Source organism: Staurois parvus, unplaced genomic scaffold, assembly GCF_062004578.1.
Source record: "Staurois parvus isolate SC_StPar_1 unplaced genomic scaffold, SC_StPar_1.0 ptg000053l, whole genome shotgun sequence".
In the NCBI taxonomy this organism is placed as follows: Eukaryota; Metazoa; Chordata; class Amphibia; order Anura; family Ranidae; genus Staurois; species Staurois parvus.
In genome coordinates, this window is record NW_028317849.1 from 5995059 (window position 1) to 6011665 (window position 16607).

Below are 16607 nucleotides of genomic sequence, written 5' to 3' on the forward strand. Positions count from 1 at the left end.
AACAAGCCACTGGTGGGGGCAGGTACACATTTACAAAAGCCCAAAGGACAGCGTGAATTTCCAAAAGTAGGATGAGATATCTGCCGCCACAGTCTGAAATTACTTGTTCTACCTTACAGGGGAGGGACTTGTTTAGTAAAATTGCAACACCCCGGGTATATGTGGAGTATGTGGCATGGAAAGCCAGGCAAACCCACGATCGTCATAAAGCTAGAGTTTTGTTACCAGTCAGGTCTGTTCCTTAAAGAAACAAGATAAGTGGCTTATGAGAATTTAAGTACTTAAACATAAGGGAGCATTTGAATTTGTTCTTGAGGCCTGTTATTTTCCACAATATCAACTTAAGTTCCATAATACCTTAGAATATAAAAATATATAACAATAGGGATAAGACTCTCAGACCCGTAGGGGCCTATGCGAGCAGTGAGCAAGGATAGCCATAAGAAAGAAAAAGGAGCGAGAAGCAAGAGAAGGAGAAAAAAGATTAGAGCAACCATGCTGCAGAGACTAGCAGGAAGGGAGAACGAACAGGCATAACCGAACGGAACAATTAGAAATGCCCTACCATCTGCCTGTACCCCCACATTAATTCAGGTAGTGCGGTTTTAGTCCCTAGAATTTAATAGTCTGCTACTCAAAGCAGTTCAGTTTATAACATCCAAGTAGCCTCTTGGAGCTGAAAATCCTTCTGAATAGACAAACTTGGGGGGGGGGGGGTCCAAAATCCTTGGGATCACCTTCAGACCTATGACAGGGAGCATCCTAGGGTCAGGAGAGAGTCCCTTAGCACTTCATAGACAGGAGTATTGTGGCACCTTTCAGAGGTCACCCCGGAGCAATCAGTTTTAGATAATTACAGTAGATGTCTCCAGACTCATAGGTAAAACACAATTTACAAACCGGGTGGCACATATGGAAAATTCTGGTAAAGAGACATCCAACACTCTATAATACTCACTTAGAACTGACGACAAGAGAACAGATCAATAGGGTAGGTGTACAAACTGGAGATCCGTTATTTAAGCTGCAGGAGCCAACCATCAACTTCCTTAGGGGAGTCAAAAAACCTTACCGAGCCTCCATGCATAACCTGGAGGTGACTTGGATAGATCATGATGTAGGGGATTTCCCAAGTATGGAGCTGTTTGCGCACCTCTGTAAAGGTCTTCCGTTTTTTCAGGAGTTCCGTGGAGAAATGCGGGAAGAGATGTATTGTAGAATTCAGGTATGGTAGAGTGGGGTGTTTCCTTGCCTCTCCAAGGATTCAATCCCGGTCTTGGAAATTCAAAAAGCGGACAAGGAAGGGACGAAGGGTCGCCCCTGGTATATGTTTCCCTGTGGGTAACCTATGGGCGCGTTCCACCGCATACGTTGGGGAAACTTTGGATAAGCCTAATAGCTCCTTAAAAAAGTTCTCTGCAAACTCCACAGGTCGATTGCCTTCAGCCCCTTCTGGTAGGCCCAGCACCTTCACATTATTGAGGCAAAGCCGATTCTCAGTGTCCTCAGATTTTGCCACTAGTGTTTGCACTGTGTACTGAAGAGACTGCAGGAGGTGGGAGTGTTGAGAAGTTGTCTCTTCTGTTGCTGAGGTGCGGGATTCTGTTTCCATTAGCATGCCTCTGATCTTATCAAGATCATGCCAGATAAGTTCACACTCCTCCGCCAAATGATCTATCCTCACCAACAAAGAGGTCCTACTTTGCTCTATAGCCTGGAGAATGACCGCTGTGTCTGAGCCCTGCGATGAGGAGGGAAGAGGCGCAGCCCACTCTGAGTACACAGCCAGGTCCATGTCTACAGCAGCGCCTGTAATTTCTGTGCCAAGATGGCGTCGGCACACAGGGCCACTGGGCCACTCTGCTTCTTTTCTGGCGTCGGGGCAGATGAGTGGCTCTTGGAAAGCATATCAGAGCGATCACTGGGATCAGGAGAGACACTGCATCCTCTGTAATGAAGGTCCGGCACCCGGTGCCAGTGTACAGGGAAAGGATTACACAGGAGTCCCTGGGAGCTGCTCAGATGTCCGTCCCGCTCTACATCCGGCCATGCCACCCTGAAATGATTTATCTTTGTTTCATTTCTTTACATCACAGAAACCTGACATTTTTGATCTGTAGACTTTTTATATCCACTGTATGTTGCAGCCCCTGCAAGATTTATTCCACTGCTTGAAGGTTGCTGAATGAAACAAGATTCATACCATGTTTTTTATTCACCCAATGGTTTGTTTAATTATAGTTTTTTCTTTTTTTAACATGGCCAGCTTACCATAATTAATTATGATTGATATATATATATGTATATGTGTTCCATTCCCATAAATCAAATCTTTATGGGTTTAGACAATTGAAAATATTCACAGCATTTGATTTTTCTGCTACCTCCTGTTCTCCACCAGAGCTGCCAAAATTACTTTTTAATGGACATCTGTATGATATAGATTACACTGTTCAACAAATTTTTATTTTTTGCCAGTTTTGGAAACAAAAGGATCCATTTCTTAATGAATTTCACATTCTGAGTTCAAATATAACAATGAAATTTGTCAGTTGGCTCTAGTTTTTCTGTAAACGGAAAGTTTTCTACTATAGGCGTAATGACTACATAATGCACAATAATTATATAGATAGATGTCTTTCCACAAATATAAAGCAAGTGATATTGACTACATAACAAAGCCTAAATGGCATAATATATTGCATAGGATTACCAAGAAAAATTATAGCCATAAGCTAAGTTGAATCATTTTAATACTTAGGATTCTCACTAGTTTTGTCTTCAGTTTGTGTCGGTTTTGCTTCTCTTGGCTTTTCTCTTGTATTCGAGGAAAGGGCTATCTCTTACAACTGCACGTGACTACACGCTTCAGGTTCTTCCTCACTTGACTCAACCACGAAGGATTCTGGTGCTTTAGGAATTGGTAGCCCCTCTCCATGAGGAACTGGACGTATTGCCGATGGAATATTTGGATAGTGCACAGATAACTTTTTCTTCTTATTTAGCCCTTTTACAATTGGAGGCACCATACAAAAGTAACAATTACTAACATGATCTGTTGGCTCTCTCCAAATCATTGGCACAGCGAAAGGCATAGATGCCTTTTTTCCATTCAACCATTGCTCCAGTGCCGTCCCACAAGAATTGCAGCATATATGTGGTGCCCAGCTCTTGTCCTGGTCTCCTATCTTGCAGCCAAAATACAAGTTGTAGGCTTTCTTAATCATTCCTGTTATCCTCCTTTTTTGTGAGATAAAAGTTATTTCACCGCAGATATACCAGAAATTATCTGCTTTATTCACACAAGTTCGAGGCATTACTGAGTAGCCTATATAAGCATAAAACGAAATGTAAAGACGCTGTTGAACTACAATCAGCTACAGATACTGCAGCTTTTATGCAGTGAAGTGATGCAATTAAAGGCTAATACTGCATCATCTCAGTACACATGCAATTTTCTATTGGTCACCAGTATCAATTGCGCAATATGCAGCTGAAGTTGCATCATAATTTTGAATGGCTTACGTCATTAGATGGGTGAATATGTCATGGAAACTAGAGCCAATCAACATTTTTTAGGGTCATTTTCGTTTTCAGCACCCCAAAATTATGTAAGATTAGCTAATTTTATGCCCAAAACTTTTTACCTGTTGAACAGTGTTATAGGCACTTATTAGAGTGCTAAAATTGTGCTTGTTAACTGTATTCTACTTGTGCTTGTCAACTTAGCAGTACAGATAGCAAAGTCTTTGGGCTTCAGTGTGGTCAGTGTTGCAGTGGTATTTAAACTGTAGTTAAAGTGACACTAAACAATATCCTTATTCTCCATACACATCTATTACTTAATGGTCCTGTAATCTATTTTATATTAAATTGTTTTTTACTGTGGTTTTTTTTTCTGCCTCCATGTAAAGTTTTCCATGAGCTCCAACACCTCTCCGTTTCCCGTTCACTTCCATTTGTTTGGAATGAGCGTGCACTTTAGTTAAGGTAATATACACTGCTCTGTGCATACTACAGATCCCATAGTTCATAGTTCATAGCCCTGTTTCATTGTGGGAGCAAGCAAGATGAAGTATGTTCCTACATACAGTGGGACCATGAATATTTGGAGGAGGCTGAGAGCTATAGAATGTACTTTTTTGAGTTAAGAATGCGTATTTGAAAATATTTCTATTAAACCAGAGTTTAGTGTCACTCTAATCTCTCTACAATCTCCCTACAACGCATGCATTTTTCAGTCTTCTGTTTTTTTTTTTTAATCTGAAAAATGTATAAATTTAAAGGATTTTTAATCTAAAATTATGGACATTCATTATGCTGAATAAACCCACTGTTGGATCAAATAGAACAATGTAAAGAGACTTCTGCTTTCACATTTCACACTTCTATTTTCTTCTTGAGGACTTTAGCAATGTACAAATGGTACATGTGAAGAAACTAAGCCTGAGGGAATAACATTTTGTATATATACTTTTAGTACCCACTTATTATCTAGTATTGTACATAGGAAAGTAAATTAACACAGCAATTGCAATAGAAATAAATACACAAATGGAAGAATGTATCAGATTTTCCATTTTTTAGCTTTTTGTGGTTATATTATTCCCCTGTGAAAGGGAGCGGAGCACAGGGAGAGTCATACTGTGAGATGTGACATGAATTTGCGTAGGTGGTGGGATGGGAGCCATGAGAGAGCATGTGTAAGCAGGGGGACGCCTGTATTGCATATTAGTCATTTACACAGGAGTGTCAGCTACATGATGGAGCAATTTGTACAATGCCTGAAAACATTGCATTAACCCATTTATTTAGATATTTAGCCAGTGAATGGTATGGAATATAGTGAAAGTTTTTATACAATGTCAGTACAATCCTTAGTGTTTAAATTACATTTTATACAATCCTCAGTGTTTAAATAAACACCAGATTATTTATTTCAACAGATATCTTCCCATAAGATTATAAATATGTTTAACATAATTTATACATGGTATTTTCCTGTAAAAGCCTCCATTGTTTAGACATTCACAAGCAATGAGACTCTTATTGGTTGCCACCATCTTGGATGTAATGTCAGCAGTCTCAGGGCTGTCACTTAACTGACACTGTAGTATTCCCCTTTGCTTGTTCCCCAGCAGCTACATAATAGGTTATGTCAGAAAGGGAAGGATGAAGGAGCTTGGCTAGCACAGACAGTGTTTAGACACTCCCAGAAGAGGAGGAAGCTATGATGTGCATGGGTGGAGGGGCTGTGCTAGGGAAATGACTAGTCAAATTTTCTAGCAAGTTCAAAGGCATATTGTAAATAAGTGAAAAATCATTTATGAAAAAGAAAAACACTGCAATTAAAAACAATGTAGAAAAAGAAGGGAATGAGACACATATAGCAGCCTTTTCAACCAAGGATGCCTTGGCAAAATGTCTAAAAATTGCCCAAAATATTGTATACAAGCCAGCAGGTGGATCAAGTCTGTCTTTTAGTTACACAAAGCCACAGGTTTTCATTGTGCACCATTACAGCTTTCTAGCCGCTGGTGACATAATAACCAATTATGTCATCAGTTGATAAGAAGGACATCAGGCACCAGCACAGCATCCTTGTTTTCTCCTTCCCTGCCCCTCTCCGTCAGCACTGGGGTTACATTAGCTGAGTGAGAGAGAGAAACTGTGGGAGATGAGAAACATTGGAATTATGCAAAAGTGTTTTTGCTTTGGAAGAATAAATCACCTCTAACGTTGGGTATCCTATATGTCAAGATGTTGCTGCATTTTGTAAAACTATCAGTTTATTTTTTTACATTTTGTAAGGGGTGCCTCAAGATTGTGCAGAATTTTAAAGGGTGCTCGAGAGTGTGCAGAATTCTAAAGGGTGCCTCGAGATTGGAATTTTAAAGGGTGCTTTGACTGAAAAAAGGTTGAGAAACAGCTGTAGAGATAACAGTCTCTACCTTGTCACTGGATTTTACTGGTACTACGTCTCTTATTAAAGAGACACTGAAAAATACAAAAACCCTTACTAGAAAAACTATTGTGACTTCTTAGGTACCATACCAATAACAACACAAACAAGTGTTACTTAATCATAACTTTATTGTAGAATTAAAAAGAAGTGATTTAGCATCGACAGGCTCTATAAAAACATATATACCATTGCATGTTGTAACAATAAAAGCAGTAAGCTTAGTGTATATAGTTTCAAGATTACATACAAAGTACATAAGGGGAATGTGGCGTGTATAACTCCTTTTTTTGAAAGGTATTTATTTGTACAACCCCTGGCAAAAAGTATGGAATCACCGCTCTTGGAAAATGTTCATACAATTGTTTAATTGTGTGGAAAAAAAACTAATCACAGACATGCCATTTAACATTCCAAGCTTCTGGCTTTAGGAAACACTTAAAACAATAAAAAAGAAAGAAAACTGTTGTCAGTTGCAACAATTTTTGCAGATCAAGCAGAGAAAAAATATATGGAATCACTCAATTCTGAGGAACATATTATTATGGAATCATGAAAAACACTACAGTACACCCCTAATACTTTGTTGCACCTCCTCTGGCTTTTGTAACAGCTTGAATTCTCTGAGGAATGGATTTACAGTAACTATCGACAAACAGTATTCTTCATCAATCCTGCTCCAACTTTCTCTTATTGCAGTTGCCAGATCAGCTTTGCAGGTTGGAGCCTTGTCATGGACCATTTTCTTTAACTTCCACCATAGATTTTCAATTGGATTGAGGTCTGGACTGTTTGCAGGCCATGCCATTGACATACAGTACTGTATATATGTCTTTCTTGAAGGAACGTTTTCACAGCTTTTGCCCTATTGCAAGATGCATTATCATCCTGAAAAATGATGTCATCATCACCAAACATCCTTTCAATTGATGGAATAAGAAAAGTTTCCAAAATCTCAATATAAACTTGTGCATTTATTATAGATTTAATGATTGTCATCTCCCCCATACCTCTACCTGACATGCAACCCCATATCATCAATGATTGTGGAAATTTGCATGTTTCCTCCAGGCAGTCATCTTTGTACATGTTTATTGGAACAGCACCAAACAAAAGTTCAAGCATCATCACCCTGCCCAATGCAGATTTGTGATTCATCACTGAATATCACTTTCATCCAGTCATTCACAGTCCATGATTGCTTTTGTTTAGCTCACTGCAACCTTGTTTTTTCTGTTTAGGTGTTAATGATGGTTTTCGTTTTTCTTTTCTGTTTGTAATTCTTATTTCCTTTAGGCAATGTCTTACAAATCCGTCACAGACATTGATTCTAGTTTCTGCCCATTTATTCCTCATTTGTTTTGTTGTGCATTTTCTGTTTTCAAGGCATATTGCTTTAAGTTTTCTATCTTGATGCTTTGATGTCTTCTTTGGCTCACCAGTACGCTTCCCTTTTACAACCTTCCCATTTGATTTGTACTTGGTCCAGATTTTAGACACAGCTGACTGGGAACAACAGCCAACGTATTTTTGCATTCTGTGATTTACCTACTTGAAGAAATTCTATAATCCTCTTCTTTGTTTCAACTAACATCTCTCATGTTGGAGCCATGATTCATGTCAATCAGTTTGGTGCACCAGGGTGTGCAAGCACTCTTTTAACTGCAAGCTAATTAGCAGATGTAATCTGATGCAGATGTTTGTTTTAGAACTGAAAAGTACATAGTGATTCCGTAATATTTTCCTCAGAATTGGGTGATTCCATATTTTTTTCCTCTGCTTGATCTGCAAAAGCAGCTGCAATTGAGTACAGTTTTCTTTTTTATTTTTTTAAGTGTTTCATAAAGCCAGAAGGTTGGAATATTAAATGAAATTAGTTTCTGTGATTGTTTTTTTTTCTACACATATGAACAATTGAATGAACATTTTCCAAGAGTGGTGATTCCATACTTTTTGCTAGGGGTTGTAAACTTTTTTAGTTTACTTATGGTTACAACACAGAAGCCATCTAACAAGGCGATGGCAAAAGGTCGCCTGTGCGGAGCCCAGTAAACAAATAACAAGACATGAAAACTGATTCTGTAATTACAGCTCTGTCATGACCATAAGATATAAATGCAGGAATATTACATACTGTATGTTAGCCAGTACTGTATCTGACCATAAAAGGGAAAAACAACACATTTCCAACCAACAGTCACACATAGTCATATACACAACCATACCCATGCTCTCTGCAGGCCCGGAAAACAGCAAGTAGACAAATAATTCAGACATTAAATAAGGGATTGTGAGATAGGCAGGTCAGCGGTTTGAGAGGCCGAGATATCCAAGCAGGATATCTACACTTTGGTAAATTCTTTTGGGCAGGCACGTCCCTTATATATAATTTTATACATAGGTAATTCCTGATTAATTAAGCGACAAACATATGTCAACGTAGGTGTAGAGTGGTCTTTCCACCACAATAAAATAGCCTTTTTGGCAAAAAAGATCAGATGAAACTTAATACGGTTACAGGTGAGGGGGGACATTTTCAAGAACACCCAGCAGACTCACCACTGGAGTCCTAGGAGCCCTCAGGCCCAGGTGATTCGCCATCATATCAAACAATTCAGCCCAAAATGAAGACAGTTTAGGACAGGACCAAAATATATGTAGGACATTTGCAGAGACCTCCCTACATCTAGAGCAACAGGCTTGATTCACCAATCCTACATGATTCAGCTTAGCTGGGGTATGGTGCAGCTTGTGAACAAACTTAAAATGTACTTAAACTTATCTGAAGTACTAATAACATCTTGCGGGATAGTTTCAGTAACTTCTTCCCAATCCTCTTCAGTGAGGTTAGGAAGGTAAGCATGCCATTTCTTATAGGATGAGACAAGGGGATCTGAACCAGTGGATTGTAGTGCAGTATAAAAAGTGGTCACCAATTTAGTAATATCCGGATCTGATACAAGATGTTCCAAAGGAGAAGCAGCAAGATCAACTCCCTGCAGCCCAATTTGGGCCTGCACGGCGTAGCAAAAGGTACTTAAAAAATTAACTTATTTGTCACACCAGTCCATTTCTTGAGAACATCAAAGGAGATAAAGACACCATCCACATATACTTGCAAGACATTTTTAATTACCTTATTAATCCACCACGGTGCATCTGGATGATGACAGAGGTCCTTAAAGTACCCTCTGACAAAAGCTTTATAGATGCAGACCAAGTTGTAAAACATACATCCATAGGAGAGGATTTCTAGCACATAGATGGTGTCTGGCAATAAACATCATCTTTAAGTCCCCTGGGAGAGCCCCAAAGAGATAACATAAGGCATGTGTATAACTCCTTGATGTAGATAACTCTGATCTGTTTCACAGGTCAAAAGCCCGCTTCCTCGGGGAGATCTAATCTGTATCTCTAAAATCATAAGCAGAACCATAGTAAACAAACAGAAGAAGTAAGAACAAGATACAGTATTACATTTTAAGATAGTACCTCTATGTATACCAAAAGGCAATACCTGTTTTTTAAAAATTATAGCCAAATCGCAACGTCACCTCAACATCACAATTTCAGTAAAACGTATACAAAAGTTAATGTTTGTGCTCAAAAAACAAAATATAATACCCATTTTCTATCAAATATAAAAGGCGAGGTTACATCAAGTTAGTAGATAATAAACATGTCAAGTCTTAAATATTTCATGCACCTGTAAAACTGCAACAAACTTGGCAACGTGTTTGCAGGCTTCACAAGTTATCAGTTTAGAGTTATCTGTGAATGATGGCTCTAGAATTATTGCTCTCACGCTGGTGAGTGTGGCAATATGTATCCTGTACGTTACTTTAATTCTTTTTAAACTTTTTTTTGCTCAATTTTATTGCACATGGAAGCATATTAGCCCCATTATGTGATAGCATATTGTAATTGACAGGTAGTGTTCCAGTTAGAACAGGACTCTGCTTTTTAGGTCAGTTTATCTGGCTACTCTCAAATAACTTGGCCAGAGAGTTATTTGGAACCAGATCTGCAGCAGTCCACCTGTCCCCACCTCTGAAGGCTCACTTATTGTGAGTGGCTGACAGGCTATATGATGGGTCTGTGTTTCCGTTAGGACCAGACTCCACTTTTAGATGAGGCCAGTTTATCTGAGAATTCCTTGCCGAGTTATCAGGACCAGAGCTGTGACAATTTTTCTTCTGTTCCCCTTATCTGAAGATCACTTTTAGTTTTTGGCTAGCAGGCTATATGCTGTATTGAGGCTGGTCTGTGAGTATACCTAATGAGGTTGGGTAGTGGCATCACATGATAAAACGGTCACCCTGCAAATATGAGTATTCTACCCAATCAGGACCTAAATTGCAAAGTCTAGCTTGGCACTTGGAAGAATTGAGGTTTCTGCATTCCCAGTTGGATACACCTGTGACATTACAGCAGAGGAATTTACTTCTGTTCTGCATGGTTTTATGCCTCAGTCGGTCCCACTTGTTGCTCCCACTGGTCATGGTGCTTAAATTGCCCAATATCTCTGATTCTGGAAACCCTTGGGGGAACTCTTTGGCCTCCTGGTCAAACTTTCACAAACCAGTGATTTCTGCTGTGCACATTCCTTAGGGTGGAAAACTGGCAAGGCAGACTTTCTCAGCAGGATATATTTCCTGTCTAATACATGAAAAATCACTTATGACTGGCAATGGTTGTCAGTGCAGGAATTTATCAGAGTGAAACAGAATGAGTTTAAACTTTATCATGAAGATTAACAAGACTGTTCATTCTCTGATTTTTTACAGGTTCCACCAGGACTAAGAGGTCAAGCGCACTTAAAAGTTTGGGGTAATCGTCACCTAAATGATGGAGGACTTATTTTTCACAACTCTACAACTGTTACAGTGGATAGCAAAGAACTGTCACTCTTTATACAAACTGATAAACCAGTGTATAAACCAAAGCAAAAAGGTGAAGAAATGTACACATATGTAGTTTACAATTAAAGTGGTTCTAAAGGCTGAAGTTTGTTTCCCTTCATGCATCCTATGCAAGAAGGTAAAAAACCTTCAGTGTGCATCTTCCTACTCGGCCCCCCCTTTTACCTACCTGATCCCCATATCAATCTAGTGGTGTGCAAAAGAGCAGCATCTCTCCCGGGCCTCTCCCTCCTCATTGGCTCAAACACAGCAGTGAGAGCTAGTGGTTCCCGCTGCTGTCAATCACAGCCAATAAGGGAGCAGGGGCCAGAGCCACGCTCAGTGAGTCTTATAAACACACAGAGGTGGATCAGGAGCGAGCATGCACAAGGACCCTAGAGTGAGCGACTTGTTCTGGCGGCACTCAGCATGGGGGAGGAGCCAGGAGTGCCAGCAGGGGAAAAGAGGGGGATCGTGACCGCTGTATGCAAAACCATTGCAAATAAGTATAACATGTTTTTTATTTGTAATACAAAAAATCTGAACCTTTGGTACTACTTTACTGGCTGAATCACCCAGTGTGAATACTGTGACTGTCTCTTAGCTCTGGTTTTATGCTATAAGTGTTTGCGATACAGTATTTGTCAACTCCAATCCGTTTTGTTAGAGGAATGTCAAGTTTCCAAGATCTGCAGTAACCATACATAGAGTATTTTTGTATTAAGTCAGCTTAATACCTTTTGAAAATATTTGTCAGTTGAGTGCCCTTATCATTACTGCTGTAAAAGATTGCAAAGTAGTATCCCTATACAGACTGGAAAAAAATAAGAAAAATCACAAATTTAAATAAAACCAAATTGTAGGTTTACCAGTTTATGCTTAGTAAATTAAAGAGCATTAAGTACTAATTAAAGTGGAACTCCATTCAGCAGCTTTTCTAGATTCTTATACAGTGGGGAAGGTTTAGAACCTCTGTCAGTTGTTTTATTCAAACCTGGAAATCATTAGGGAAATTTCTCTTTATACCCTGCTCCAGGGACACAACAGGATGGAAGAAGAAAGCCCACCATTGACATTTGTCACTGGACAAGATTTTCCCTTGTCTCCTGTACCTGATATAGCTATAAAAATGTTGTTATTCCCTCATTTTCTTTTCTTTTGACAATGGCCGCAAATGACTAATAGGTAGAATTGACAAGTAAACGCTTTAGGTAACCCTTTCCCAATCTATCCAACTGTAGAATAAAGTTTTAACTGGAGATCAACTTTACATTTATTGATATGTGAATTTGGGCAGAAGAATTGCATTTTTAAATCAAATTTTACTACTTGTGTCTCTGACTTATGTTTCTTGTCTCTGATTTGTGTCTCTATTTGTAGTGATGATCAATATGTATATGGTGACACCAAATCTACGACCTGCAAGTGAAAAGGTAAGGTAAAAGAAACAAATGGCCTGCTTCTTGAAAACGAGAGCTACAAATTGATTGTTTCTGGGAGTGTTACCAGATTTTGTTTTCCCAGAGCAGGTTTGACAGTGGCTGTCAAAATCTGACTGGGTTTGTTTGGCAGCTGCTTTGACTTACCTTTACTCTTATTTTCATAAAGCACTACCAATGATTAAGGAGGAACTTTACACATAACAATTTGATAAAAAATTATGTTCTGCAGCAAGGAACATACATTCCACATTAATAATCATGCCAACATAATTAGTCTGTGCTGTAAATAATGTACTATATATATTATTATTATACAGGATTTATATAGCGCCAACAGTTTGCTCAGCGCTTTACAATATAAAGGGGGACAATACAGCAACAATACAGTTCAATACAAGAGGGTTAAGAGCTTACAAATATATATATATATATATATATATATAAACACACACGTAAATTGATGGTGCTATATAAGTACCTGTAACAATAAATAATAATGATTTTTAAAAAATGGAGAGCAACTGAACATGTGCAGAGCAGGGTGAGACAGTGATCTAGTAGGAATTAATTTTCTGACTAAAATTCCACTTTAACTGTCGTCTGATGCCGTTTCTGACTGACTGCTCTGTTATGCTAAAAGCTGATCTCCATGTTTTTAGTGAAATTTAAATAGTTCTTGTGGACCAAGCTGGTCCAAACAAATCATTTTACTTCACTAACAGATTCTGCAGCTGTGTGTGCTGTATAAATTGTTTGTAGCCTCAGCTACATATAGTAAAAAGTGCTGTGTTCTGGCAATGGGATGGGGATCCCGCTCCCAGAACAAAATCGATTTGGACTGAATGCTGCTCAGCCATTCACAGGAAGCTTTGTATACTGAGAATGAATACAAAGCTTCCTCTGATTGGCTGAGGAAGAGAGGCGAGTGGATGATGTCATAATATCTGACTCAGCCGATCAGAGGAAGCTTTGTATTCATTCGTACAATACAAATTTTCATGTTAATGGCTGAGCAGCACTCAGCCCAAACCAGTTTTGATCTAGTTTCTAACCCGTTGGTGCAATATACTGTATGTAGTTAAGGCTAAATACAGCCCTTTAGAGCCACTTAGTGAAGTAAATAGTTTGTTTGGGCCAGCTTAGGCCAAATGAACTGTTTAAAGTTTACTAAAACCTGGAGAACAGCTTCAAGTAATGCATACAAGCAACACTTTTTCTAAGATGACTGCTTTAATCATCCTAGTTTTTTTAATCATTACCTAAGAGTATGATGTTTCTGATCACTATGTTAAAGTGTATCTATAGCCAAATTTTTTTCTATGATAAAGTGAAGAAGGGTAAGGACCCCTGTCAGGCTTTACTGATGTCTGGATCTACATTGAAGAGATTTTCTCTCACTTCCTGTTCTGCTGACACTTTTTTTTACTAGACAGGAAGTGAAGGGGAATTTGCAACAGGGAATAAGATAAGAAAAAGCTGAAAGGTTCTAGCCTTCCCCTACATTATTTAAATCAAGGGATTTTTTTTTAATTTTTGTCTGTTTTGCATTGGAGAGTTTCCATCTTTTTCTGACTGATGAAGTTTCCATCTTTTTCTGACAGATCACCAGTACAGGAAGGGATGGGTACTCTTACTAACAAAGTCCCGTACAGCAGTAAAATCTGGCAGGGGTTTTCATTCTTCCTCACTCCATCCAAAACTAGATACACTATGAAGTTGACTTCATAATATGAAGATTTGCTTTGTCATAGGGAAAACATCTTCTTGTCTGAAAAATTTACCTTTTTTGACTGGCATCTCTCCTAAAAAATAGCAGTGTACTTCCTGGTATGTGAGTGTTCCTAGGCACTCTTGAACCCTCAGCCTCATAGCTTTATATCTGCAGTGTGAGATCTAAGGTACTGCTGCCTCTGACTGCTAGTCTTGTCAGATTTAAAGTGATGTCACTAGTGTGTTGCTCACTGTTTTCCTTCCTGTAATCTCTGAATAAAGAAGCAAAGGTCTGCCTCTACTAGATTGTAAGCTCTAATGAGCAGGGCCCTCTGTTTCCTCTTGTACTAAATTGCTTTGTAACTGTTATGTCTACCTTAATTTTGTAAAGCGCTGCGCAAACTGTTGGCGCTGTATAAATCCTGTATAATAATAATAATACTAAGATGGCTGCCTCCCCAGAGACACAGTACAGAACAAGACATAATAAGACTGGCTACAGAGAGCTTAAAGGCAATACTAGTGACTAGTCCTTTACCCTTTGCCTGAGTCATACAGGATCTTCTAAATGCATGGGATTCATTTCTTGCTGGCAAAGACCTCAATAGCAATGCATCGACAGGTTTTGGCATTATTTTTTTTTCTTTTGAAGAGGTGTAGCTGTGCTCTATTCTTGACACCTTTTTCTTGGTTTTAATCATAATTTATGCCAGCTTTAACAAGCTTCTACTGCTTGAGGCTTGCTAAAGCTTAGCCATAGTTTTTTTTAAAACTACCGCATACACTAGCATTAAGATCTGTTTTTAGGAATCCCACACTAAACTTGAGAATGCTTTAGGAACTTCTGCTTGAAGCTTGATAAACGCTTTATAAATGTTTGCTATAAGCTGAGATTAAGCAATTGCTGTGTGTTTACATCCTTAGTTAGTCAATCTCATTTATTATAAAAATTATTTTTTGTTTAGTTTAGGTAGAAAAAAAAGCAATTACTCTAGGGTCTCTTTCACATCATACGTTGTGACTCACTTCAATTACAATTTCAGTTATGAACAGGCCTTTACTGAAATTTTGCCAATTTTTATACATTTTACAAGAAGGATCCTTTTAAGAATATTTTTATTATTATATAATAGTGTAGATTTGAATGTAGAACTTTTTAATATTATATTGTTTTCTGATTTTGTTAATGTTCTTGTACTTGCAGGTTAATGCATATGTCATGGTAAGTATGTGTGTTTTTTAATATTTACACAGAAGTCACTTGTTATTTCTCTTCTGTTCATTAACAACTTCAAATTCAGACTGTTTCACCCCCTTTCTGTCCAGACCAGTTTTCAGCACTGTCATACTTTGAATGACAGTTATTCATGCAACACTGTACTCAGATGAATCATATATAATGTTTGAGACCGATAAATCTTTCTTTTGGTGATATTTAATTACCACTGTGTTTTTTTATTATTTGGTAAGAAAAATACCAAATTCGGTGTATATTATTTAGTCTGTGTGAAAGTTAGAGTCTACAAACTATGGTATACTGTATATTCAGGGTTGTGGAAATTCTTTTAAAAACTTCTTGTCCAAGGGACTAAATAAGGGCCCCAATCTACTTGTCCCTCATGACAACCTACTTGTCCTGATAAAATTTTTTTTTTTTTAACCAAAACCAAAAAATTGGTAGAGGCTAGGGGCATGATCGAAGAGATGATCAGAGGCTAGAGGCCTGATCCAAGAGATGGTCAGAGGCTAGGGGCATGATCCAAAAGATTGTCAAAGGATAGGGGCATGATCCAGGAGGTGGTCAGAGGCTAGAGGCATGACATAGGAGATGGTCAGAGGTAATGATCCAGGAGATAGTCAGAGGCTATGGGTATGACATAGAAGATGGTCAGAGGCCATGATCCAAGAGATGGTCAGAGACTATGGCATTGCATAGGAGATGGTCAGAGGCTGGGGGCATGACATAGGAGATGGTCAGAGGCCATGATCCAAGAGATGGTCAAAGGCCATGATCCAAGAGATGGTCAGAGGCCATGATCCAAGAGATGGTCAGAGGCTAGGGGCATGACATAGGAGTTGGTCAGAGGCCATTATCCAAGAGATGGTCAGAGGCTAGGGGCACGACATAGGAGATGGTCAAAGGCCATGATCGTAGAGATGGTCAGAGGCTAGGGGCAATTGATGGACAGCACAGCAGAAAGAATAGTGTGAAAGGATTAAACTAAGCATCTACACAATATTATTCCATCCCTGAGTAACTGCCTAGGTAATAAAAACACAGACTACTCTCTGTAGGCACCTCAAGGGCAGAACAATGTATGCCAATGGGTTGCATGCAGGTCCAAAGCAACAAGATGGGCACCAGGAATCTATCTAAACTACTAGCTCCTCAGCGGTAGATTAGCCACGTCATGGCGCTTCCCAACCGTACTTCGCCTGGAAGCCGTCCAGTAGGTGTGCAGGAAGTGCCACCATGCTGCCTTCCAGTATGTGTGACACAGCCAGTCCCAGAAGGCGCTCAGGACACTCATTGGCTTGGCCAGCATAACCAGATCACGTGACTCAGACACGGAGCCGCCATGACCAATCACA

The 16607-nt window shown here is 39.0% G+C and overlaps 1 protein-coding gene across 2 annotated transcripts in view; it reads left to right on the plus strand.

The window, feature by feature from the left end:
* The window catches only part of CPAMD8 (C3 and PZP like alpha-2-macroglobulin domain containing 8), a 204962-nt gene that overhangs the window by 36626 nt on the left and 151729 nt on the right, over positions 1-16607 (plus strand). For both annotated transcript variants that reach the window (XM_089667566.1, XM_089667561.1), the window contains exons 4-6: positions 10750-10915; positions 12244-12296; positions 15220-15237. In XM_089667566.1, the coding sequence (XP_089523692.1) occupies positions 10750-10915; positions 12244-12296; positions 15220-15237 (237 nt within the window). The remainder of the gene's footprint in view (positions 1-10749; positions 10916-12243; positions 12297-15219; positions 15238-16607) is intronic.